This window comes from Hypanus sabinus, chromosome 5, assembly GCF_030144855.1.
Source record: "Hypanus sabinus isolate sHypSab1 chromosome 5, sHypSab1.hap1, whole genome shotgun sequence".
NCBI lineage: Eukaryota > Metazoa > Chordata > Chondrichthyes > Myliobatiformes > Dasyatidae > Hypanus > Hypanus sabinus.
Window position 1 is genome coordinate 10705081 of NC_082710.1, and position 27799 is coordinate 10732879.

The 27799-nt window shown below is 42.9% G+C and overlaps 1 protein-coding gene across 1 annotated transcript in view; it reads left to right on the forward strand.

The window, feature by feature from the left end:
* Nucleotides 1-9611: 9611 nt before the first annotated feature.
* The window catches only part of edil3b (EGF-like repeats and discoidin I-like domains 3b), a 302390-nt gene continuing 284202 nt past the window's right edge, over nt 9612-27799 (forward strand). The window contains exon 1 of the mRNA XM_059969361.1: nt 9612-9966. Within this exon, the coding sequence (XP_059825344.1) occupies nt 9897-9966 (70 nt within the window). The 5' untranslated portion in view covers nt 9612-9896. The remainder of the gene's footprint in view (nt 9967-27799) is intronic.

A 27799-nucleotide genomic window follows, 5' to 3' on the forward strand; every position in this document is an offset into this window, starting at 1 on the left:
ACTGACCAATTAGCCTACTAACCAACACGTCTTTGTACTGTGGGAGGAAACTGGAGCACCTGGAGGGATTCCATGGGGAGAACGTACAAACTTCTAACAGACTGAACTCCAAACTCCAGAGCCCCAAGCATCACACTAATCGTTACACTACAATGGAGCGGATAGAGGCAGAGATTTCATAAATCCAAACAATTACTGCAAAGTATTAAGTACATAGTTTTCTTTCTGCAAAACATGAAAATCCATTTAAAGAATCAGGAGACTTTTGTCTACAGAAGCTTCTTTTTGATTTATGCTCTGGAAGAGATAGGATAGACTCTTGACCTCACTATCTACCTCGTTATGATTTTGCACTTTAATATCTACCTGCACTACACTTTCTCTGTAGCTGTTACACTTTATTCTGCATTGTCTTGATAAGGGTCTTGGCCTGAAATGTTGACTCCCTGATCTGCTGAGTTCTTCCAGCATTCTGTGTCCTTTGCTCAAGATTTCTAACATTTACAGAATCTCTTGTGTTTCTTATTCTGGTGTCTGCCCCCTTTCTTTCCAGTCCTGATGAAGGATAAGAATCGGGTTTAATATCATTGGCATATGTCGTGAAATTTTTTGTTTTGAGGCAAAGGTACTATGCAGTAGATAATAATAAAAGCAAACTACAAATTGCAATAATTAGTGCAAATATAGAAAAAAGAAACATAAAGAAACAAAGGAAAAGATATGTAGTGAGGTATTGTTCATGGGCTCAATGTCCATTCAGAAATTTGATGGTGGAGGGAAAGAAGCTGTTCCTGAAACTGTGAGTGTGTCTTCAGCCTCCTATACCTCTTCTTTGAAGGTAGCACTGAGGAGAGGGCACGTCCTGGGTGATGAGGTTCTTAATGATGGATGCTCCTTGAAACTGCTAAACTTTTCCACTGCTGACCCCTCGATGAGGACTGGTGTGTCTTCCCTCAACTTCCCTTCCTGAAGTCCACAATCAATTCCTTGGTCTTGCTGATATTGAGTGCAAGGTTCTTGTTGTGGCACCACTGAACTGGCTGATCTACCTCACTCCTGTACACCTCCTCATCACCATCTGAAATTCTGCCAACAGTAGTTGTGTTACTGGCAAATTTATAAATGCACTTGAGCTGTATCTAGCCACACAGTCTAGAGCAACGGGTTAAGCACACATCCTGTAGGTGTGTCAGTGCTGATTGTCAGTGGTGAGAAAATGTCATTTTGTCTCAGCCTAAAACATCAAATGTTTATTCCCTTCTATAGATGTTGCCTGACTTGCAGAATTCCTCCAGCATTTTGTGTAGTTTGCTCAAGATATCTAGCTTCTGCAGAATCTCTTGTGTTTCTCATTCTGGTTTCTGCTCTCTTTCTGTCCAGTCCTGATGAAGGGTCTCAGCTCAAACATCAACTGTTTATTCCCCTCCATAGTTGCTGCCTGACTTGCTGAGTTCCTCCACAATTTCAAGACCTCCAGCATTTGCAGAGTCACTTGTGTTCATGATTCTGCATCATTACTGTTTTACCTTGTTCCACTTCAATGCACATCTGATGATTTGATCAATGTGAACAGAATGCAAGACAAGCTTTTCACTGTCTTGGTACCTGTGACAATAATAAAGCAAGTCCAATACAAAGGGAACATAATTGGGAATGCAGGCGTTAATTAGTTGTCTATCTACCATGCCCTGTGAGGACACCTTCTCCCTGAAACACCACAGTACAGTGTTGACAGTCAACAATGGCAAACATCAATGTGGGAGAGTTTTGTAAAGTGAAAAGCCATTGTATTGGGGCTGTTCCACTCTCTCAACCTCAGACGTCTGGGTCCAATGGTACAAATAGACTTCCTTGGTTGGAGTAGATGACCATGACTTCTTCTGTGCCTTGCAATGCCCTTCACTCTCTAGAAAGCATTGTAGAACTGCCTTCCTTGTTATTGGATCTCACTGTTAATCTCATCCGCTGGAACTGACTTCACTGGTAGGTCCGGCATGTCCCTATTTCACCAGGGGTACGAGGCTCGCCAACTACGCGCATCTGGGTTAGCCTGACTGTTAAAGTGGTGTACGGTATTGGGGTGTGGTCACTGTCACATGCAAACAGCGGCTGAGTGTCTGGTGGGGCCCAATGGTGAGTGAGCTGCCCCAGAATGGATATGACAAGCCCGCTCACCAGAGGCACTACCCCTCCCTGGACACCCCATACACCCCACCATTGTGCAGTAGTTTGTACAAAGTAATAGACAGATTTGTAGTGTTTCTTCAAGGATTAACTGTCTGAAGGGCTGGAGTAACATGCAGGTAAGATCAGTTAAAGATTTCCATTTCCAATCTGTCCCTTAAAATCATTAATTCAGTGGGTTAATTCTATTCATACCAAGTTCACATCCAAATTAAAATTTTCAAAATGTTACTCCCTGGATATTATTCTAGCCTCCTAATTCATAATTCAGTCAAATCCTATTACCTAAATTAATTCAGTTAAATGGGTGCAACAGTAACATAGCAGTTATTACAGTTCAGGGTGTTCCGGAGTTTGGAGATAAATTCTCTCTGTATGTGCCCCCCTCCCCCATGGAATGCATAGGATTTCTCTGGATCTTCCAGTTGCTCCCAAAGTCCGTAGGTATACTGGGTAGGTTAATTGGTCGTTGTAAATTGTCCCATGATTAGGTTAGGGCTAATCTCATTTGGGGTGGCTGGGGCAATGTGGTTTGAGGGGCTGGAAGAGCCCATGCTCCACCATATCACTAAATCAATCAGCAAACAAACAAATAAATAAATAAAACACTGCAGCCGAATTATTGTGGGCCATTCAGCCCACTCAGCCAGCTCCACCATCGCGGCTGATTTATTATCCCTCTCAACCCCATTCTGCTGCCTTCTCGCCATAACCTTTGATGCCCTGGCTAATCAAGAAAAAAATCAACCTCTGCTTTAAATATACCCAGTGTCTTGGTCTCCACAGTGGTCTGTGGCAATGAATTCCACATAATCATCATCTCCTGGCTAAAGAAATTCCAACTCATCTCTGTACTAAAGGGACATTCTTCTACTCTGAGGCCCAATGAGCCGAGAATGTCTCACTATAGGAAACATCACCTCCACATTCACTCCTTCTAAGCCTTTCCCGATAAAAAAAACACTATGGCAACTAATATAATGCATTAATAGAAACGTGTAAGATAGTGTACAGATTTTCAAAAACAAAATGTTCTGTAGTTCCATGTATTGTTCACAACACAAATTAGTAATGTTTAACAACACTTACATATGTAAAGCAACAACATATAGTTTTTTATATTGTAAAGAATTCTATTTAAAATTAGTGCATATGAGAGCACATAATCAGAGGCTGTAATCAACTGCAGACAGCTTTAGAGTATCAAAGTGCTACAATTGACCCACATTTTTTACATGCACTCCAGAGATTAAAATAAGGCATGTTTTACCAATAGCCAAGAGCTTAGAAATACATTAATGGTTAGGCTAGGGTATGGAAAATAATTTTAAAGTATTAATCAGGCACATATGATAATTCCCACACCACATTACACTTAGTGGCCACTTCATTGACTACCTCCTGTACCTAATGAAGAGGCCACTGAGTGTATGTTCATGGAATTCTGCTGCTGTAGCTTATAAACTTCAAGCTTCAACCCACTGTCCATTCAGAGATGCTCTTCTGCACACCACTGTTGTAATGTGTGCTATTTGAGTTACTGTCACCTTCCTGTCAGTTTGAACCAGTCTGGCTGTTCTCCTCTGACCTCTCTCATTAACAAGGCACTTTCACCCACAGAACTGCTGCTCACTAGATGCTTTATTTTATTTTTTGCACCTTTCTCTGAAAATTCTAGAAATGGTTGTGCATGAAAATCCCAGGAGATCACCAGTTTCTGAGATACTCAAACCATCCTGTCTGGCACCAACTTGTTTGTTCCACTCTCAAAGTCACTTAGGTCACATTACTTCCTTGTTCTGATGATTGATCTGAACAACAACTGAACTTCCTGACCATGTCTGCGTGCTTTTATGCATTCAGTTGCTGCCACATGAATGGCTGATTAGATACTTGCATTAATGAACAAGTCTGCAGTTGTAGCTAATAAAGTGGCCATTTAGAATAAATACATTAATTAATGACCATATCTTAGGTCATCTGCAAATATTTTAGCACCGGGTTCCCCATGAACATTCAGTGTAGTAAACAGGTTTAGAAGCGGCGCCTATCTGTCTGCGCTCCAGGCCAGTAGCAACGGCACTTCTCACCGGCTGCGTGAGGCGGCCAGTTACCCGAGGCCAACCAGTGATCTCTGGCGCTAGGGTATCACTGTGTTTAGGCGACTGATGACCTCATGTGCGTTCAAGTTCAACAGTGGGAGTGACAGGGAATGATGAAAGGTGCAGCTGACTCATATCGTTTCATATCGCCAAATCATATCGTTTCCTCGCGGCCCGGTAGCACATGCTTTGCAGCCTGGTGGTTGGGGGCCACTGGCTTGGTTCTCCAGCATCTGCAGATTTTTTTCTTGTTTTTGACTATTGGAATAGTTAGACTATAGTTGGACTAAAACCATTGGAATATTTTTGCCCAGAATCCTGTCAATAAGCTAACCAGTCGATGGGCATGTTGTTTGCTAATTCATTCTGGGAAATTCAATAATAAATGAGGGCTGAAGCATCATAAGGCACAGAAAAGCCCTGACACAAGGCCGTACTGAATGGGCCCTGCATTGAAATGAGATTGAATAGAGCACATAAGCATCCCACTGTGTGATGCAGGCTTCTGATTAATAGATTGATTTGATTGTTGTGGATATCTTGAAATACAATACTGTACACTTCAACAAACCTGCTGGCTTTAAATTCTGAAGGAAACAACTGTTTAATAAGAACTATTTATTGTCCTTGGTGATACAGCGTAATACAGTTCAGTGCACAGTCAGGGAACATTTTAATCTCAAACAGCTGACAAAGATATGAAATATTTATGTATTCAGGGCAAAGTAAATATGAGAAAGAGACGCCCAGCCTCCACTAAGGATCATAATTGTCTTTTCACTCACTTGATGTTGCTGGAGCTAATGCAAATGTATGTGTTATTATTGCTCGTGGTTTTAATCTGATCCTATTATTCAAGAATTAGAAGAATCTTAATTTCAGTTTTGTACTTACAGGAAGCATGGTTATTTATGGAACAGGCCATAGAATGGTACTGCGATCACTCAAGTTGAGTATGATGTTCTACCGAGGGGTTATTCCCTTAATGGAGGACGCATGCATGTGACTTTGTTTAACAAGGGGATGCTGATGCACGAGCAGCCACCACACAGTCCTTGACAGATCGGGGCCAGGAATGCAAGGTGGCTGCCAACCCTTCACTGCTACAGTCTCCCTCCACCCTCCACCATCATCACCTTCTGCCAGCCCCACCACTGACGTCCTGGTTGGATTGCTCTTTGTCTGAAACACTCTACTTGATCTTCCTGCCATGGGAGCCCCTCCCAGGAGCTAAGATCCACACAGCATCACTCTCGGGACCTCGGGGAATCACAAGCCTTTCCACCACGACATGGTGATAATGGTCAGAGAAGGAACAGGTCATATAACAGTTAAAGTACATGCTCGTTATTTAAAACTTGGAAAAATAGAACAGTACCAGAGAGTATGGGCCCTTCGGCCCACAATGTTGTGCTAGGCCACTGGGGACGCCGATGCTCAGTGCCTGTACCCTGAGTCCATATCGACTGCAGCCTGGAGACCAATCCTGCGATTAAAGAATTGAGTATGTGTGTGTGTGTGTGTGTGTGTGGGGGGGGGGGGGTGGGAGCTGAGGGACTTGTTTCGCTGTTGCTTTGTTGCTCATTGTGTTCTGTGTTGTTCTGCTGAACATCGTGGGCATTCTGTGTTGATGCTGGAATGTGCAGTGGCCCTTATGGGCTGCCTTCAGCACACCATTGAGTGTGTTGGTTGTTAATGCAAATGGCGCCTTTCCCTGTATGTTTCAATGTATACATATGTGATAAATAAATCAAAGATCAAGGGTCAACTTTATTCACCATATTTATTTATATTTATTGAGAATTTGCTGTCGTGTGTTGGTCAGGGCATGACATACCACAAAAACAACATTCAACATTTGTAAAGAATAAATAATTTGATATAAAAATAAAGAATTGTACATATTGAATTGAATTTACTTTATTTCTTACATCCTTCACATACATGAGGAGTAAAAATCTTTACGCTACATCTCCATCTAAATGTGCAATGTGCAATCATAGTAATTTATAATAAATATAACTCAGTGTAACATAGAGAACACTCAAATCAGTGTGAGTTCATCAGTCTGATGGCCTGGTGGAAGAAGCTGTCCCGGAGCCTGTTGGTCTTGGCTTTTATGCTCTGGTACCACTTCCTGGATGGTAGCAGCTGGAATAAATTGTGGTTCGGACGACTTGGTTCCCAATGAACCTATGAGTCCTTTTTACACACCTGTCCATGTGAAGGCCCTGAACTGTGGGAAGTTCACAACTACAGATGCACTGGGCTGTCCGCACCACTCTCTGCAGAGTCCTGCAATTAAGGGAGATACAGTTCCCATACCAGGCAGTGATGCAGCCAGTCAGGATGCTCTCAATTGTGCCCCTGTAGAAAGCTCTTAGGATTTGGGGGCCCATACCAAACTTCTCCAACCGTCTGAGATGAGAGAGGCACTGTTGTGCCTTTTTCACCACACAAATGAATAAAGTTAGGAGTTAAAGTTCAAAGTAAATTTTACTATCAAATTGCATATATGTCACAATATATTACCCCGAGATTAATTTTCCTGTGGGCAGACTTAAATCAATCGAATAAGAGCTATAACAGAATCAATTAATGTGCACCCAACTGGGATGTTCAAACAGAGCGCAGAAGATAATGAACAGCAAATACAAAAAAAATCAACAATAATAATAAATATATAAACAATAAATATTGAGGACATGGGATGAGTTCAGGGACAGACATGGAATAAAATTTGCATGAATACATAAATACCACCATGTACTTAGAAAAGTAGTTTTAAAGTTTACTAATGCAGTGCAGTGATGGGGTGGGTGGTGGGGGGGGGGAGTTATAACATGTGCAGGGGGGAGATGAGGGATGTACTAACTAAAATACTAAATAGAATAACAAAATTTTTTCTTCACTATTTTGACAGTGAGCTGTATTTATTTATAAATATTGTTACCAGTATGGAGAATGGAATTTTCTTGCACAAGGAACAATTTGCTCTAGTTATCCAAAGGAGATGTATAGTTAGCTGTAATACAATAAAGTGGTTTGAGAGTCCAATCCAGTGGCCAATTAAGAGCCAACTAGATCGGCGTGGGTCTGAAGTCATAAATCAATATGTTTCCCCAAAGACCATCAGTGAACCAATTTTTTTTCCAGATCTATAACAATGCAACAGCTTTATTATCCTTCAACCTGGCATTTTGTACATCAGATTCCCCACCTTTCCCCACCATTGTGATTATTTACCCAGACATCTGGATTACTGGACATTTGTGTCTTTAAGGGATTCTGCTGGAACCATTATTTTTGACTGCACACTTCAATTCTTAACAATCCCAATAAATAAATATCACTGATTTTTAAAATTTTAAATTCATGCCACTTATTTAGTAAATTATAAGTCAGCGCAACTATTTTTTTGCTTTGTCAAAAATTCTCATTATTTAGAATACTTGTGTAAGTCTGGAAATAAAATTCTTAAATTAAAAAGCAAAAAATTCTAAGACTCCTGCTCCATCTTTGATTTACAGGAAAGAGCTTGCCCCTCCTCCAACTACTATTACACTTCAACCCTGAGAACAATTTTGGTGGTCAACCCACAGCCTTAACATCCATTCTGAGTAGGAAACGAAAGGGGGCACCAATTGCAAGACTGTGATTATCCATTACAAGCGGCATGAATACCTCACCCTTTGATTCCCACTCCGGGAGGAGGTTACATTCGTCTCTGCCAGGACCACCAGACTCAGTTACTTTCCCCAAGCAGTGGGCTGATCAACACCTACAACCACTAACCCAGCCCTCCGCACACTCTACCAACATTCCCTGTCAGTCATCTTCTACAGACACTCCTGTGCCTAGTGCCACTTTATGGACGTACAATAAATCTATGTACGTTTATATTTATTGTGCAAGTTTTTAAAATTATTATGTTCTTTATCTTATTATGCTTTTCTTAGTGCTGCATCAGATCTGGAGTAATAGTTATGTCATTGTCCTTTACACTGGAGATGACATTAACCAATCTTAGACCATAAGACCACAAGACATAAGAGCAGAAACAGTCCACTTGGCCCATTGGTTCTGCTCTGCCATTCCATCTTGGCTAATTAGATCTCAACTCTATCCTCCCTGTAACCACCGACTCCTGTGACTAAACAAGAACTTGTCAACCTCTGCTTTATCTATTCCCAGTGACTTGACCTCCACAGCCATCTGTGGCAATGAATTCCACAGATTCACCCAGCCCTCTGCTTAAAGAAATCTTGAATCTTGATTCACATCCACAGCACTGCCACAGTGAATTGTTTTAATGCACTGATTTATAAACCCCAGGATACCAAATATATGTTAAATCTTTGCAGATTTCCATCTGAACTGAAGTATTTATAAGCCTAATCTGCGTTTCATTGTGCTTACTTGAGTTGGCTGCATCACTAACGCGTTCTGTGATTCGGCGCAAAAAAAATCATTAAACAATGTTTCAATGCCACCTGTTGTGGACTGCTTGGAGAAAACCCGTTTTAAACAAATAAAATAATATATTTTAAAATATTCCAAAATTGAACGTGGATGGTCAAACGGTAATTGACTACAGATTATTGTTTTCAACTTCACTGCGGAGAAATTGGCAACGGACAATTAACTACTGGCGTTGACCCTAAAATATCACACTGGCGACAGTTCAGAACTGTTCCGGCACAAATAACTTGGCGCCTTTTCACGCTGAAGTGAAAGAAGATCGGTTATGTAACAACTCGATGCAATGTCACCCACTCCAAATATGTTTATTTAGATTTGCAAAACTTCGCATTGATCTAACGCGTCTGCGCAATGAGCAGAAATAACATCTATTTTTAAAAAGGATGCAAGTTCGATGACAGAATAGCTAATGGCATCATTTTACTTCCCCAAAGGGAGGAAACAAAGCGAATAAGACAACAGGCTACCTGACCTGTCGGTATTTTCCAGCGTCTATTTTAACGCAGCTTGAGAGTGTTCCCTCTCTTTAAAATGATGGCCCTTTCACAGAAGATTTGGACGTAGGAGAGAGAGAAAAAAGAGAGAGGGACAGACAGGAGAGGGACGAACAGATATACTGAAAGAGAGATAGAGAGAAAGACAGAGAGGGGCGGACAGAAAGAGAGAGAGAGGTGACGGGGCGCAGTCAGGAGACGGAAGGAGGAGAGGAGTGGGTGTGAAGGAGGTGAGTAGGGGCCGGTCTGTTGTTGGACGGGCGGAGCACGTGGAACGCCGGCGCTCTCTCTCTCCCTCTCTCTTTCACACTCTCTCTCTCTTTCTCTCAGTGGCAACCAGGGCGTCAGGAACAGTATCAGGCAGCGCTATCACGGGCTGTTCCCCGCTGCACACTGTGCTCCGCGCTTGTAGTGACAAGAGCATCCGGCGTCAGTGAGTGTCTAAGTGGGTATTTTCTACCCCACCCACACACCCTTGTCTGGAAGGAGGCTTTGTCCTCAGCACGGGAGCAGACCAGTCTGACCTCAGCAGACAAAACAACGCTGACGGAACACGGGAGAGGGGGTCTGGGCTTCCAACGCCCTGGTTTACGGACCGCTTAGGGGAGCGACTGACAGACAGGGGACCGACAGCATGAGAAGGCATCACTTCTCCGCCACTTTCCTTCTCTCCGTCAGCCTGGGCATCCTTCGCCTCGCCAAAGGTGAGTACCGGGAGTTTTGTTCACACGGCGCTTGGTTTAAGGGGAGTTGCAGCTTGACCTTCCGTCTGTCGCCGGCGCTGTGTACATCACGCCAGCGAGTGCACCTTCAATGTTCACCTTTCTTATATGTGACCGGTGGTCCAACGGCTCCTGGGCTTCTCTCAGCCAAGATCATTCAAGTTCCTTTTATTTTGCTCTGTTCAAGCAAGGGTGTGTGCGTGTGTGTCCAGCCCTTTAAAGCGGAGAACTGGCATCTGACCTTGGGTTCAGGATGAGATTCACCCCAGTTTGCGGGATCTGGAATAAGACATGGATCTGGGGTCGGGTTTAACTCTCTCGATGCTGTTAAAGAACAAATCGGAGAACCGTCCCCACCCCTCCACCCCTCCTTCCCAAAAGAACACACCTTATGAGCAGACACGCAGTATCTCTCTGTGGGATGGAGTGAGCGAGAGCCGAGTCAGGCAAAGAGAGGGTTCCGTTGTCAGATTCTTTGTCGGGGGGCGTGTGGCTGCAAATTTTTGAAAACAATTTTACAGTGTAGATTGAGAAGTGAAATGGTGGGGGTTTGAACGGTGGAAAAGTAGGGAGGGATGTATTGAGTCCGCTCGGATGGAGGTGTGGGTTGGGAACAGAGGGAGCGGAGTGACTGATCTTCTTAGCAGGAATGAGAAAGCAATCAAAGTGACAAATCTGATCGGGACGCTTCCAGCCCGCCACGATGGTCAAGCCCTTCTCTCTCTCCTCTCTCTCTCTCTCACTCTCTCTCTCCTCTCTCTCTCTCTCTCTCTCTCTCTCCTCTCTCTCTCTCTCTCTCTCTCCTCTCTCTCTCTCCTCTCTCTCTCTCTCTCCTCTCTCTCTGTCTCTCTCCCCGCCTCTCTCTCTCTCCCCCTCCTCTCTCTCTCTCTCTCTCTCCTCTCTCTCTCTCTCTGTCTCTCTCTCCCCCCCTCTCTCTCTCCCCCCCCCCTCTCTCTCTCCCCCTCCTCTCTCTCTTCTCTCTCTCTCCCCTCCCCATCTCTGTTTTCTTTTTCTTTCTCTCCCTCTTTCTCTCTCCCTTTTCTTTCTTTCGCTCACGCTCATCTCTCTCTCTCTCTCTCTCTCTCTCTCTCTCTCTCTCTCTCTCTCTCTCTCTCTCTCTCTCTCTCTCTCTCTCTCTCTCTCTCTCTCTCTCTCTCTCTCTCTCTCTCTCTCTCTCTCTCTCTCTCTCTCTCTCTCTCTCTCTCTCTCTCTCTCTCTCTCTCTCTCTCTCTCTCTCTCTCTCTCTCTCTCTCTCTCTCTCTCTCTCTCTCTCTCTCTCTCTCTCTCTCTCTCTCTCTCTCTCTCTCTCTCTCTCTCTCTCTCTCTCTCTCTCTCTCTCTCTCTCTCTCTCTCTCTCGTCGGGGTCAAACACGGTGAATGGATTTTAAATTTTGCCAGTGGTTTAAATTTTTTTTTAAACGCGCAGTTTAAAGCCGAACGATGCAGGGCAGCAAACTTACTGAATTGAATTTTATTTAAAGACGGTCGCGCGGTGAACCACGCGCCTCCTTTGTTCTGGTGATAAATTGTGGCGGCTGCTTCAAACAAAACACGAATTGCACCACGCACGTATTTATTTCGGATCCACTCGGGTCGGGAGCGGTATTGTAAGCGCCCAGCCCTTCTCGGCCGGATGGGACGGGGCGTTTTAAACGTGTAACAGGGGGTTAAATGCAGTTGCTGTGTTTTCTCGCTCCATCCGCGCGGGTCGAAGATGTACACTGCGTCAATAAAAGCCGGAGACAGTGTCGCTGACTGAACCGCGACACCCTGGGACTGCACAAACACCCACTGTGTATTCTGGAGGAGACTCATGGGGGGTGGGGGAGGAGAGAGAAGAGGAAGAGGGAACATCAGTAATGAATTTCGCTCCGCACCGAACTGTCAGTGTCATCTGCATCATGGTACAGTTTTTTTTTCTCCCCTTCTAAATATTCTCACATCAAACCCCACGGCGTAATTCAGAAGGTCCGCTCTCGGCATCGCTCCTGCTATTGTACTGTCCAAGTTATCTTGCAGAGAGTAGGCAGCTAAATATAAACACACACCATATTAAATTTCTCAGCGTGCCGAGGGTTTACATGCCGGCATTGTTTGATAAGTCTTTTTTTAGCAGTGTGAAAGTGAGATTTGCTCAGAATTTCACAGTGGAGATACCGGTCGAACTCTTAAGGGACGCAGTTTACCGATCCCGCTAGCACTACAGTATAGATAGAATCATAGTGCTCCACCGCGCGGAACGGGGCCCTTCGGCCCATTATATCGCCATACCCCTCCTGTTCATGTACTTATCCAAACTTCTCTTGAATGTTGCACTCAAACCCGCATTCACCACTTCCGCCGGCAGCTCACTTCACGTTCTCACCACCCACTGAGTGAAGAAGACCCCCCCCCCTCAGGATCTCTTAAATATTTCTCATTTCACCCTTAACTTATGACCTTTAGTTCTTGCCCCACCCAACCTCGGTGTAAAGAGCCTTTATGTACTTCCCCTATGTATACCCCTCATAATTTTGAATACCTCTATCAAATCTCCCCTCATTCTCCCACGCTCCAGGGAATAAAGTCCTAACCTATTCAACCGTTCCAATAACTTAAGTCCTCAAGTCCTGGCAACATCCTTGTAAATTTTCCCTGGACTTTTTCAATTTAAAGAGTACTAAGAACTAAATTATTTTCAACCTTTATGTAAAAATGTTTTATTTAATATAATCTCAGTAGAAAAAGCCTGCTTGCGTTTACTATACCCCTCATAATCTCTGTTGTTATTTGTTTTTCATAGCGTCGTTATTGGACTGGGGGCTAAAATAGTCATGAGTGATGGGGATTGTCAGATTTTCAGTATTAAAACTGAATCCACGTCTCTGTTATCAGATTGAATATTTTATCGCCCTCTAAATTATTAATCACATTTGCTGCCTGGAAATCCATGCTGCTGCAGGATTGTCTGTGCATAGCGTGCTTGTGTGTTTATCCACGCAGTCAGAGGCCACTTTATTAGGTACATCCTGAGTGGGCTTCTGCTGCCGTAGCCCACGCAAGTCAATGTTCAACGTGTTGTGCATTCGGAGATGCTGTTGTGCACACCACTGTTGTGACACGTGGTTAATTGAGTTACTGTCGCCTTCCTGTCAGCTTGAACCAGTCTGGCCATTCTCTTCTGACCTCTCTCAGCAACAACGCCAGTTCCCACACAGACCTGCTGCTCCCTGGATTTTTTTTTTTTTGTTTGTTTTGTTTTGCCTGTAAACTCCAGAAACTGTTGTGCATGAAAAGAGGAGGTCAGCAGTTTCTGAGGTATTCAACCTACCCGGTCTGACACCACTGTGAATGTCACTTCCATCACATTCTGATGTTTGGTCTGAACAACTGAACCTCTTGACCATGCCTGCGTGATTTTATGCATGGAATTGCATGGATTGGCTGATTAGATATTTACCTTAACGAGTAGGTGTACATGTGTACCTAATAAACTGGCCTTTGAGTGTAGCAGTGAATTGGAGTTGGGATTTAATTGAATTCAACTGTTTAATCCCTCCTGTAGGAAAGGTTATCAAAATACCTCCTAACATTTAAGGATTATGTGCAACTTAAGATTGTATTGAACAACCCATCTTTAAATTAGTCAACCCTATAATGGAGGGTGCCAATTGATGGAAAGAATGATATAATTTTTGTGTGATGTAAGATTTTGAGGTATATGAAAGCTTGACGAGTTAATATCCAGTTGTAGCTACTGTGGAGAGCAAGAGCTTTACATCTGCTTTGCTGTTGTTCTGCACACTGATCAAGTTCAAGTTGAGTTGTCATTTGACCACACAGATGTGTACAGCTAAATGAAACAACATTCCTCTGGGATAAGGATGCAAAACACAGTACATACAGTCACACACAACACATAGCTGCCATTGCACAGTCACAAAAATATAACTTGAAGAAATTTTGATTTTGTTGATGCTTTATGACTTTAAGAAATGTATGATTTGTAAGAAATTATGAGATTTTTGTCTTTCTTATAATCTATTATTACTCCTTTGGTAGTTATTTTATCCCTTCTCTGTCGCTCCATTTCTTAAACCTACGTTTTGCCCATACAGATCCTCTCACATGAATAAAAAAAAACATTCTGCCCAAAATACTCTTTGATTGATGACTAGATGTCCACAAAATAAAGCTGCTTGAAATGTCCCTGTAACCAGCGTAACACTACACATGCTGGCATGTAGGTGTCAGCTGTGGCTCGGTTGCTGGCTGTCTCATCTCAGAGACACAAGGTGGAGTGTGAGAGTTTCACTGTGGAAACCTGAGCACTGAAAAATCTCACCGGACTCTCCAGTGCAAAAGATGCAAGGGTCCCGCTCTGTCGGAGTGCCGTCTTTTAAATTAAATATTAATCTGAGGTCCTGACGGCTCTGTTCAGAGTTTGGAGATCACATGGTCAGGTTGCAAAGAGAAATATTCGGGAGATAGATAGCTTGGCCATTTTTCATCCCACAATCTACATCGAGGGAAAAGAATATTGATCCATAAATTTACACTTTAATGCTTGTGGGAGCTCCTTGTGTATTGATTGGCTGCTGCATTAAAACACAACCTCTTCTCAATGCTACCATAAAGGAGGAGGAACAGAGGCCTGAAGACCCTCACACAATGATTTAGGAACAGCTTTTGCCCCTCCACACGCAGATTTTTGAATGGTCCATGAACCTATAAACACTACCTTGTGAGATCCCATTTTAAATGGTTGTTTGTACCTTGCACTAGGCAGATTTCCAGGGAAAGTGTACCTGTTATTTGACAAACCTGTCCAAGGAAAGCATTTGGTTTCGGATGGCAAACAGAGAGAGACTTTAAAATTCATACTGGTTTTGCAGTTCCGATCTTCAGCGTTTGCATCAGAGATCCCTGCTCATTCTGCTGCACTAGGAGCTTCCTCGATAATCTCAGGATGTGGGGACTCTGTGTCCTTTGAAGGGGACAGGAATGGCAGATGATATCTCCACCCCCTGTGTCTAGAAGCTTTATAAGGCTTTGGTCAGGATGCACTTGGAATATCGTGAACTATCTTGGACACCTTATCTAAGAAAGGGTGTGTGGCATTGGAGGGAGTGTCATGGTGAACGCTGACAGAGAACTGAATCCGGTTGTGGAGAAACAAAAGGCTCCCATGTAGAGGCAGAAACAAGAGTTTGTTCATAGGAATTCCAACAAAACATTGGAGGCTTGACTGAGTGACATCACAAGATGAATCATTCTCAAAACACAAGAACCCCGTGATCTCCACTAATTGGGAGTCCACTTCAAATAATCACAGTATGCTGAAAACCTGCGCTAATCAAAATAAACGTGACAAGTTTAAACAGAAAAGACAAGGGTTTAATGACCGTAGAATAGGCCACAGTTAACAATTACAGAGGCTCAGGCCTGTAGGGCTTTTGGCAGAAGGCTCCAGAGGAGGGTCGCGAGGATTATTTCAGGAATGAAAGGGTTAACATAGAAGAGCGCTTGGTGTCTCTGGGCTTATACTGACTGGCGTTCAGTAAAACGAGGGAGGATCTCATTGAAACTCACCAAATGCTAATAGGCCTAGATAGAATGAATGTGGAGAGGATGCTTCCTTTAACAGGGAGAGTCCAGGACCAGAGGGCACAGCCTCAAAATAGAAGGATGTCCCTTTAGAACAGAGATGAAGAGGATTTTCTTTAGCCAGAGGCAGTGAATCTGTGGCGTTCTTTGCCACAGATGGTTGTGGAAGCAAAGTCAAGATTCAAGATTGTTTAATGTGCTTTCCAGTACACGAGTGTAAAGGAGAATGAATTACTCTGGATCGGATGCAACACAAAAAAGGTACAGTATGATAATGAACATCCCACTATCAGGTGTCAGTAACACTGCCCAACGAGGGTCACCTGTTGACAAAAAAAACAGATGGAAAGCCACAACAGCACATTAGTACAAGGGGTTTTATTTAGTTCCAGGTGAAAAAAAAAACGAAAGCTGCCCAAAAGTTGTGAAGAAAAAAGTATTTACAAATAAACAAATGAGAGTAAACATGTACAAAAATTCACCAATATACAGAGGCTTTCTCCACGACACACTTTGTTGTTAACTTTCCAATATAACTATTCACCAACCATCAAACCCAATCCCCACAGCCCTCAGCAATGCCAAATTGAGGGTTTAAATCTGCCTCCGTAGAGTGTAGTGTACTGCTCCCACTAACCCAGGCATTATTTTAGGATGCCACAAAATGTCCCTAGAGTCTTTTGGGGCCGTTCTGCTGTCTACAGACCGATGTACCAGTGTGAGTGAAACTATTAGGAATACCTGTGTCTAGAAACCTTATTTTTTGAGTAGAGCACATTGTCTTAATTAGCCAAGCTAACGACTGTTCTGCTGTTGTGGTATGTAAGAGGTGAGCTCCCAGGAACTGCAGAATGGGAGGGGGTAAGTGTTTAAATTACTGGGGAAACTAGACCTGGGACAGGACGAGAAGGAGTGACTAACCGGGCAAAGGGGCAAGGTCAGCAGGAGAATTAGCATTGTCACCCTGTTTTGTCACAAACACAATAAAAATACTAAAAACACACACAAAATTATAAATACATAAGGTAGATTCTAATATAGCGATGCTAAGCTGTACGTACATAAGGTGACTGAAGGGAAATAATAAAGAACTGGTGGAGTTAGTGGGTAGAGATGTTGATCAGCCTCACTGCTTGGGATACATAACTGAATCTGAACAGCATGAGAAACACAGGTAAAGCAGTTGTTTAGCTATTTTTTTGGGACATTTCTCAAATTGGCCACCCGTTTACAAACATTACTAAGTATTAGTGGACAGAGCTTACTGGGCTGAATTTGTTTAAGTCATGTCCTGATAGAATTCTGAATTATTGCCAATGGATCTGTGTGGTGGTTGGGACCAGATGGTTAGGTGAGGCAGGAGTTCTTCCCCTTATAATCCCTGGAGAAGCACTTGGGTTATTTACTGCAGTGTAACAGCTGTTGTGATTACTTATTAGTCTACCCTTAACATCCATTCTGTTACGCAACTGGCTATAATGCTATTATAACCTCATTTCAAATAACGCTTCAACATTTAAGGTTTGGCGTTTTGAGTGCACACTGCTTCTTAGCTTCTTTATTAACAGAAGGGCTCGGCGGAGGCTGTACTTCTTGCGGCAATGGGTAAAATTCCATGTTCCGCGGAACTTACCGGTGTGATTCTGCACTGCCGTTATAGAGAGAGCATCCTCACATCAGACATTACTGTCTGGTCAGCAGAAAAGGTCATTGTCTGCAGTCTGCCATTACCACAGGATTTGTCTGTGTCCAGGACAAGGAAATGGGTAGGAAAATCATTGTGGACACTGCCCACCCTGCAAACTGGCTATAAAGCTGTTATATGCTTCACAGCATCTTAAAAGTTACTTTCCCCTGGTAATTAACCATTTTAGTTAAACCCACCACCCCCTCTATCTATTATCTTGGTCGCCGCACTGTGCTGTCGATATTTTAAACCACTTTTTATAATGCTCCTTATATTATAAATACATGCTGGGTTTTATACCTTAAGACCATAAAACATAGAAGTAGAAACAGGCCATTCAGCCCATCGAGCCTGCTCTGTCATTCCATCATGGCTGATTTATAGACATTTAATTCCAGAGCTGTCCTTTAACCTCCACATTTATTTTATAATATAAAAGTAATTTTTGTTCCTTTGTAGTAGTTGAACAACATTCAGGGCCAACACATGGCGGTGAATTCCTAATACGTGTAATTGTATATGCTGAATAAAGTTGATCTTTGATCCTAGGTGATATTGAAGTTTGCTGTAGAATGTTGAGGTGACTTGTGTTTAATGGTTGGTGCCTGAATTTGCCCATTGATTATGGTCTGAATTCTGGTGTGTGCTGGTTGAGCTTCCACCGGAGTTGAAGTAGAATTACAGTTCAAAGCTTCTATTAGGCAGAAACATCAGTCACCAGGCACCAGTTGTAACTTAATTGCAGTGGTGCTCAGGTATCCTTCATGTTGCTACTTGTCCACAAGTACCTACTTAAACTGGTGGCCTCAGTTGCACCTCCCTCAGAGGGCAGTGGATCCAAGCTCTCATGTTGGACCTGATCTAGATACAGAGCTGACAACATCACCTTAAATGGCTCATTTTTTCACATTATTGACTTGTGTTCCTTCTCAATAGCCCCAGCTGCTTACCTGGTGAGCAAAAATGATCTCATGCACCAAATATTCAATATTTATTTTTAAGATTAGCTTCATTTGTTACACGTACATGAAAACATGCATGAAATGTGTTATTTGAGTCAATGACTAACATAGTTGTGCTGGGGGAGCCCGCAAGTTTCACCATACTTCTACCACCGACATTGCATGCCTATAGTTTGCTAAACCTCAGCACCACACACAAAGTGCTGGAGGAACTCAGCAGGTCAGGCAGCATCTATTGAAATGAATGAACAGTCAATGTTTCAGGCCGAGAATTAGAAAGGAAGGGGAAAGGTGCCAGAATTAAAAAGGTGGCAAGAGGGAAAGAAAGCTAGCTAGAAATTGATAGGTGAAGCTATGGGTGGGAAAAGCAAAAGGCTGGAGAGAAAGGAATCTGATAGGAGAGGAGAATGGACCATGAGAGAAAGGAAATGAGGAGGGGCACCAGGGGAGGGGACCTGAATGTGGCCTCATCAATGGCAGAAGAGCAGGCCATGGACTAACACATCAGAAGAAGAATGGAGATTGGAATTTACCTGATTGGTCACTGGGAGATTGTGTTTTTAGTGGATGGAGCAGTCTCACATCACCTATATCTCCTCCATTTTCTGGACATCCACACTCAGCCCAACTTCCTGCCACTTTAACAGGGATAGAGTTCCTATTGTCTTCACATGCCATCCCATGAGCCTTTGCATTTCTGGTGCATTTCTGGTCCATTTCTGGCACCTTCCTTCCCTTTCTTGACCTCTCCGTCTCCATCCCTGGAGACAAGCTTTCGACCAACATATTTTACAAACCTACCAATTCCCATGGGTATCTTGATGATACTTCTTCCTGCCCTGCCTCTGGTAAAAAAGCTACTCCCTTTTCTCAGTTCGTTCATCTCCACTACATCTGTTCCCAGGATGTGAGTTTCCTTTCCAGGGCACCAGAGATGTCCTCCTTCTTCAAAGAACAATCCTGTATATTGCTGACTCCATGCCAGGTGGTGATGCAACCAGATAGAATGCCCTTTATGGTAGATTTGAAGAAATTTCCTTGAAACTTTAATGGCATTCCAAATCTCCTCAAACTCCTAGTGAAGTATAGCCATTGGTGTACCACCTTCATAATTGCATGAAGTGAATGACTCTCTTCCATATGACAATACTATCACAGGAGTCAGTCACTGTGTGGATTGAATGTCTCTATTTTGTAAAATCACAGCTGATCAGAGTGCAGTCTCAGCTTCACAATTCTAACTACCCCGGTAACCTTCCATACCCTGGCTCAAGAAAAATATCAAAGGCAAAGTCAAATTTATTGTCCAGGTACTTATATTTTACCTTATACTACCTTAGATTCATTTTCTTGCAGGCATTTCCAGGGAAATAAAGACATACTATAGAATTTACCAAAAAAAACTATACCTAAGTAAAGATGGACAAACAACCAGTGTGTAAAAGGAGGCAAACTGTGCAAATAAAAATAATACTGAGAACACGAGTTGCAATGAGTCCTTGAACGTGAGTCATAGAATCAGTTCATAGCAGTAGTGAGTGAAGTTATCCACCCTGGCTCAGGAGCCTGATGGTTGAAGGGTAATAGTTGTTCCTGAAGCTGGTCTGGGATGCGTGGCATCTGCACCTCCTGCCCGATGGTGGTGGTCCTTGATCATGGATGCTGCTTTTGTAAACGTGCTCAATGGTGAGAAGCACTCTGCCTGTGACAGACTGCGGTGTATACGCCACTGCCTGTGGACATTTCCATTCTGTGCATGCTGTTCGTATACCAGGCCGTGATACAACTTGCAAAGCTGTGAGTCTGTGGATCGTGGAATCAGTTCAAGGTTGAGGTGAGTGAAGTTGCAGGTTGTTGAACCTGCTGCTGTAGGACCTAAGACTTCTTGCCTCCTGCCTGATGCCGACAGCATGAAACGAGCATTGTTTGGAAGGTGGGGATTTTTGTTGTGACAGAACATTTTGTAACTATATTCGATGTGCTCAGTCAACATCCGGTCTTAAAATATTATGCTTCAACTATCCCTTGAGGAAGAATGTTGTAAAGATTATTAATGTCTGAATGAAAGAAAACTATCTCATCTCTGTCTGAAATGGGTGACGTCATATTTTTAAACAATGACCCTTAGTTCTAGATTTCCCACACAATATCTCCTCTTCATATCCAATCTGTCATGACCTATTAGGATCTTGTTTGTGAAAATGAAGATGCTGCTCTGAGATTCACTGCTCCTCATAAGAAAACATCCAGTTAAAAAAAAAACATTTAACCTGCTGGAAACCAACTTAAGCTTTCACTTCCCTGAGCAACAGAGACACACAATTAGTGGAAGAACTCAGCAGGTCAGTGAAGAATAAAGGACCGATGTTTCGGGCTGAGACCCTTCATCAAGGCTGAAAAGGAAGGCGAGAAGAAACCAGAATAAGAAGGTGGGGGTTGGAGTGTAAGGTGTTCAGACTGGTAGGCGATAGGTGTAACCAGGTGAGGGGGAAGATGGAATGGGGTTGAAGTGAGAAGCTAGGAGTAGATAAGTAAAAAAGCTAAAGGTCTGAAGAGCAAGGAATCTGACAGGAGAGGAGAGTGAACCATGGGAGAAAGGGAAGGAGGCGGAACACCAGGGGGAGGTGATAGGCAGGTGAGGAGAAAGGAAGGGGCAAGAGGGGAGCCAGAGTGGGGAATAGAGAAACAGAGGAGGGAGAAGGGGCATTAGTTATTGGAAGTTAGAGAAATTGAGATTCATGCCATCAGCTTGGGGCTACCTAGACAGAATATGAGGTGTTGCTCCTCCAACCTGAGAGTGGTACCATTGTGGCAGTAGAGGAGACCATCGACTGACAGGTCGGAATGGGAAGTGGAATTAAAACGGTTGGCCACTGGGAAACCCTGCCTGTTGCAGACAGAGCGAAGGCGCTCAACAGCTCTGATGTAGTTTTGTACAGTAAAAAATAATTTTCAGCTTTGACAGGGGTCATGACAGAGTATAATTGCACTTCCATCAATAGAAATATCAGTTGACATATTGCTTCAATCCTATGAACTCTGATGCCATGTAAGATATGCTGTAAATTGCAACGTTGCATCCTCTCTGTACTGTGTGTGATAATCTTTTAAACGCCAATCATATACTCATAATTTGACAGTGTTGGAAAAGTTATACTAAGAAACACATCATTTTCATTAACTTTTGAAAATTACAATGAGGGAATACTGAACATTAAAAATGCTCCTTTCCACTCACTCTGTCATGGTCCTGACCCTTAATTCCCCAATTTCTCCTAATTTCCTTTGATGGCACACCTGGTTTTCATCAAGACCTGCAGTATAAGAACCCCGGCTTTGCACCCACTAGTTGCCAGATCGTTGGTATTGCCAGTGTGGTAATTAACGTTTTCCAGCCACTTAGGATTGTGTGTTCTAAGTTTTGCTTCAGTACCACGATTTATCTGTGCAACTCAGTCTCTCTGAGTCAAGTTAAGTTTTCTAAGTTCAACCCCAGTTCTGAGGTTTACCTGTGAAACTCTGTCTCTCCGTGTCAAGATAAGGATTCCAAGATTACTCCAGTACCGAGGTTTACCTGTGAAACTCTGTCTCTCCATGCTGAGAAAAGTTTTGTCTGCCGTTTCCCTTTCTACACTCTGTGTCAAGATAAGTTCTGCCTGCCTCCTGCTGCCCTGCACTCCCTCCTGTTTGCCTTTCAATGCTCACGCCCACGTCTGCATCCTAACTCAATCTCTGTGCTTGTGTCCTGCATCTGGGTTCGCCTCGTTCGTTGCAACACACTGAAAGGCAATGAAGTATCTTCATATAAAGTTGAATTCAAAAATTCCTGCAATATCTACAAGATGATAAGATGCATAGATCAAGTGGATGGCCAGAATTTTTTTTTCCAAGGGTGGAAATGGCTAATTTGAGGGGGCATAATTTTAAAGTCTTTGGATGAAAGTTTAGTGGAGGAATGTCAGGGGTAACTTTATTTACACAGAGAATGGTAGGTGTGTGGAATGTGCTGTCAGGGGTGATGGTAGAGGCAGATACACTAGGGACATTTAAGAAACTCGTAGATGTTGTGAATGAACAGTAGATAAGCGGTTTGTACAGTCCTAGGCACATGTAAAAACATTCTGTAAAGCAACGCTGCTTTCAAATATAATGAATTTTCTAAATATCAAAAAATATTACTATAAAGAGCAGTAAACAGTAAAACAAGTAAACAGTAAAACAAAACACTAAACTAAATCAATATTTGACGTGACCACCTTTTGCCTTTAAAACTGCATCATTTCTCTTAGGTACACTGTTGGGCAGTTTTATAATAAAATTGGCTGATAGGTTATTCCAAGCATTCTGGAGAATTTGCCACAATTCTTCTGCAGACTTTGGCTGTCTCGCTTGCTTTTGTTGAGATCAGGGTTCTGTGGAGGCCATACCATCAGAAGTCGAGGGTGCCTCAGTTTTTTCCCTTTGCTGCATGTAGGAGGGAAGAGTCAGATTGTTCTCAGAGTAGGTTAAAAGGATGATGCAACATTGTGGGCCCAAAGCCCTTACTGTGTTATAATGTTCTGTTCTATCCCAACAATTGTGTATTTGAATGTGTAAAAACAAAAAGTTGGAATAGTTTGTTTATTTCTTTCTTAGTATTTGTAATTGTATTTTAAGGAGTAATTTTCAGAAAGATCTAAAACAGTTTCACTCTGCTCAGCTGACCAGCCTTCTCCCATCTGTGAGTTTTTCTGTAACTCCAGAGACTTTAAACCAACTTGTACCAGGTCCCACTGATGCACCATCAATAACTCTCGGAGACGTGAGGCGTGATAAAGGCTTTAATTGGCTGGAAGAAAGAACAAGAAGCAATTGACCACCACACTACATCCTGGAGACTGAGGCCGGGGCTGTGTCTCCAATCACCTTTATACCAGGGTCCATGGGAGGAGCTACGGTCAGTGGGAGGAGCCACAGGAGCAGTCAGCGGGGGGGGGGGGGGGGGGGCGTGTCCAAACAGGTATATGTAGTTCACCACACCCACATACACTGTCTTTCTCATAGGGTCATCAAATCATGGAGCACAATAGCACAGAAGCAGGCCATTTGGTCCATCTAGTCCATACTGAATGACTATAATGCCTCATACCATTGATCCATGCTTGGGCATAGCCCTCCATAACTCTCCCATCCATGTACCTATCCAAATTTCTCTTATGTTTTGAAATAAAACCTGCATTCACCACTTCTGCTGACAGCTCGTTCAATACTCCCACCCGCCGACTGAAGAAGTTCCTCTCATGTTCCTCTTAAATATTTCAACCTTTAGCCTTAATCTATGACCTCTAGCTCTATTCTTATCCAACTTCAGAGGAAAATATGGTCAGTGGTCCTGATGATTGGTCTTAGCCCAAAACATCAACTGTTTATTCCTTTCCATAGATGATACCTGACCTGCTGAGCTCCTCCAGGATTTTGTGTGTTATTCAGTGGAGAAAAGCTACTTGCATTTGCCCTATCTATACCCCTCATGATTTTGTATATCAAGTTCTCACGAACTTGTATTGAATTGATATCTGGTAACCTTCAGTTTTAAAAATCTAATCCTTCTATGCAATTAATTCCTTGACATACTCCCTCCTTCACTCTGTAACCTGCACTAGCCCTATAAATCTCCAAAAATCCTTGGCATGACATCTAAAACTTTGACAAACTTCTGTAGATGTGCGGTGGAGAGTATATTGACTGGCTGCATCACAGCCTGGAATGGAAACACTAATATCCTTGAATGGAAAATCCTACAAAAGATAGTGGATATGGCCCAGTCCATCATGGATAAAGACCTCCCCACTAGTGAGCATATCCACACAGGGTGTTGGCGCAGGAAAGCATTATCCATCATCAGGGTCCCCACTACTGAGATCATGGTGTCTTCTTGCTGCTGTCATCAGGAAGAAGGTACAGGAGCCTCAGGACTCACACCACATCAGGTTCAGGAATGGCCATCAGGATGCTGAACCAGAGGGGCAACTTTACTCAACTTCATTTGCTCCATCAGTAGAATGTTTCCACAACCTATGGACTCACTTTCAAGGACTCCTCATCTCAAGTTCTCGATATTTATTGCTAATCTATTATTATTATTACTATTTCTTTTTCTTTCCTTCATTTCGTATTTGCACAGTTTGTAGTCTTTTGCACACAGGTTGTTCACCATGTTGGTGTGATCTTTCATTGATGCCTTTAGAGTTATTGAATTTCTTGAGTAGGCCCACAAGAAAAAGCATCTCAGGGTTGTATATGGTGACACATATGTACCTTGATAATAAATTTACTTTGAACTTTGGACTTTGAAATGCCTCGGTATTTCAATTTTGGCTGTGCGTGCATTCCTGATTTTATTGCTCCTACTATTAGTGCCCATAGATTCAGCTGACATAACTCAAAGGCGAGGGCTGTGTTCCCTTAGCATTTACAACTCAATTTCTCCTTCCTCCTGGAATGTTCTTCTCAGACCCATGAATCTGATTAATATGCCATCAGAATTCCTGATGAACTATAGCTGCACATTAAATTTTATGTGGAATTTTGTGAGGCAATTTGAGAACCTTTACTGCCTTAGCTTTTTTTCTAAAGGCATGGAGAAGACAACTGTGTCATCATCACTTCCCACTGTCTCCACACAATCCTTCCAAATGAATCAACCCTTTGCCCTCTACTGTAAACATGCATTTGTCTTCACTGTGCAGGGGAAATAACATATAGATGGGCTGACTGCTGAACGTTGAATCAGAATCAAGTTTATTATCACTGACATATGTTGTTAAATTTGTTGTCTTGTGGCATTACTCTGTTTCAAGAAGAAATATATAAAAAAGTAAATAAGTTATGCAAAAGGAGAGCAAAAATTGTATGGCAGCAGTTCAGTGTATTAGATTAAAACTACTATAAGTTACTTCGAGAAATACATGAAAGTAAATAGTGCAAAAAGAGAACAAATTAATGGGGTAGTGTTCATGGGTTGATACACTGTCCATTCAGAGATCTGATGGCAGAGGGGAAGAAGCTGTTCCTGGATCATTGAGTGTGTCTTCAGGCTCCTGTACCTTCTCCCTGATGGTAGAGATGAGAAGAGGGCGTGTCCTACATCGTGGCGGGGTCCTTAGTGATGGATGTGGCATTTTTTGAGGCATCGCTTTTTGAAGTTTAATCTGCAAGCACGGAGCTGGATGTCATTTTCATTCTCATCCCATTTGTAATTTGAATTCCACATCCTTGTCCTCTTGCACCATTTCTAGGAATCTCCAGAAACAGCACATTTATCTTCTGATTAGGCATTTTAAGCTTGCTGAACAACATCAATTTCAGATCATGACAGCTGCTCCCATTTTCCTCAGATAGCATTTGGTAGTATTGATTCCTTGCTACTACCTCCAGCTCTTCTAGATCAATCTTTAATTTTTACTTGTCTCATTACCACCTTGTTTTACCTTGCATCATCATGACTTTTAACTTCTCATCACTGCTGTCTTCCAACCTGTCAAAAATCCCTCTTCACTTATTTTCCTTTCCCTCTGCCCCTCCTCTTTGCTTGACTTTGAATTTATTGAAAACAGTTGCTTCACTGGCCTTTTTATCTTCAGACGACAGCTGGCCAGTGTGGAGAGATTAGCTTTATTTTGCCATATGTACAGGGAATCATGTACGTAAAATCCGTTGTTTGCGTCAAATCAAATCAGCAAGGATTGAGTCAACCAGCTTGTGTCACTGAGCTTCTGGGATCAGTGTAGTATGCCCACAAATTTCTAACATTAACCTGTACGTCTTTGGAATGTGGGAGGAAACCCACATTTTTATGGAGAGAACGTGCATCCTTACAGACAGTGGCGGGAATTGGCGCCTGATTTAACAGTTGACTGCGGAAAAGCATTGCATTAACTACTCTGCTCCAGCAGTAAAATTAATGACATAAAATTAACATAAATGTCAAAATTAATTGTTTGTTCATTATGTGTTGTGTCATATGACACAAGCGATCGTGGACTTTTCATGACCATAATTGCTCTTGGCAAATTTTTCTACAGAAGTTGTTTGCTATTGCCTTCTTCTGGAGAGTGTCTTTACGAGACAGGTGGCCTCAGTCTGCATCAATACTTTTCAGAGATTGTCTGGTGTCAGTGGTCACATAACCAGGACTTGTGATCTGCACTAGCTGCTCATAAGACCATCCACCACCTGCTCCCATGGCTTCATGTGACTCTGGTTGGGTGTGGGATGGGGGGGGGAGGCGTCTAAGCAAGTGCTAGACCTTGCCCCTGTGTGGAGGGAAGGAGGTCTTACACATCCTTTGGTAGAGACTTATCTCCACCCCCCCCAACAAAACAAAATGAATAAATAGTCCAACAAAAGGTATAACAAGGTAGTGTTGTGTGGGTTCATGGACTGTACAGAAATCTGATACTGAAGGGCCAGAATCAGCTCCTAAATCATTTGAGTGGATCCCCAAGTTCATGCACCTCATCCCTGATGGTAATAATGAGGAGAAGGCATGTCCCAGTTGCTGAGTGTCATGTCCCAGTTGCTGAGTGTCCTTTATGAAGGATGTCACTTTCTTAAAGCATTACCTTTTGAAGATGTCCTCAATGGTGGGGAGAGTTGTGCCCTTGAAGTTGCTGGTATAGTCTACAGCGCTCTGCTATCTCTTGTGACCCTGTGCTTTGGAGCCTCCATACCAGACAGTGATGCAAACAATCATTTATAAGGTTTGTAAACTTAAAATAGAGTCAGGGCAGGCAGTATTCACAACAAACAACAACGGATTCTCTTCAAACTATGAACAAAGTAAAGCCACTATTATGCCTTCTTCATGATTGCTTCAATGTGTTGGCCTCAGGAATGATCCTCTGAGATGTTGACCTGAAACTCCTCACCCTTTCCACCTAAGACCCCTCAATGAAGACCAGTTTGTGTTCCCAGAACATTCCCCTTCCTGAAGTCCACAGTTAATTCCTTGGTCTTGCTTACTTTGAGGGCAAAATTGTTGTTGCAACACCACTCAACCAGCTGGTGTATCTCATTGGGATGACATGGTAGTGCAGTAATGGTATTGTGTAAGGAGTTTCTACGGCCTCCCGTGACCATGGGTGTTTCCGCCAGATACTCTGGTTTCCTCTCACATTCTGAAGGCACACATGTAAGACGTGTTAGGGTCAGCGAGTGTGGGCATGTTATGTCTGCACCAGAAGCCTGGAGACAGTGGCGGACTGCACAGCACAATCCTCGCTGATTTGATTTGATGCATACGAAGTATTTCCCTGTAGGTTTCGGTGTAGGTGTGACAAATAAAGGTAATGAACATCATTCCCATACACCTCCTCATTGTAATCTGAGATTTTATCAACAACAGTGGTGTCATCGGCAAATTTAGAGATGGTGTTTGAGCTGTGCCTAGCCCATAGTCATGATTCTGTCTGCTGTGCTAATTATTGCCAGAAATTTCCATTGAGATTTCAGATTTCCAGTACCTCTTGGCTTACAGCATATTTCAAACTGTAAATGAAGTACTTTCTCTTTCTTTTCCCTGTTATATTGGCATGATTTC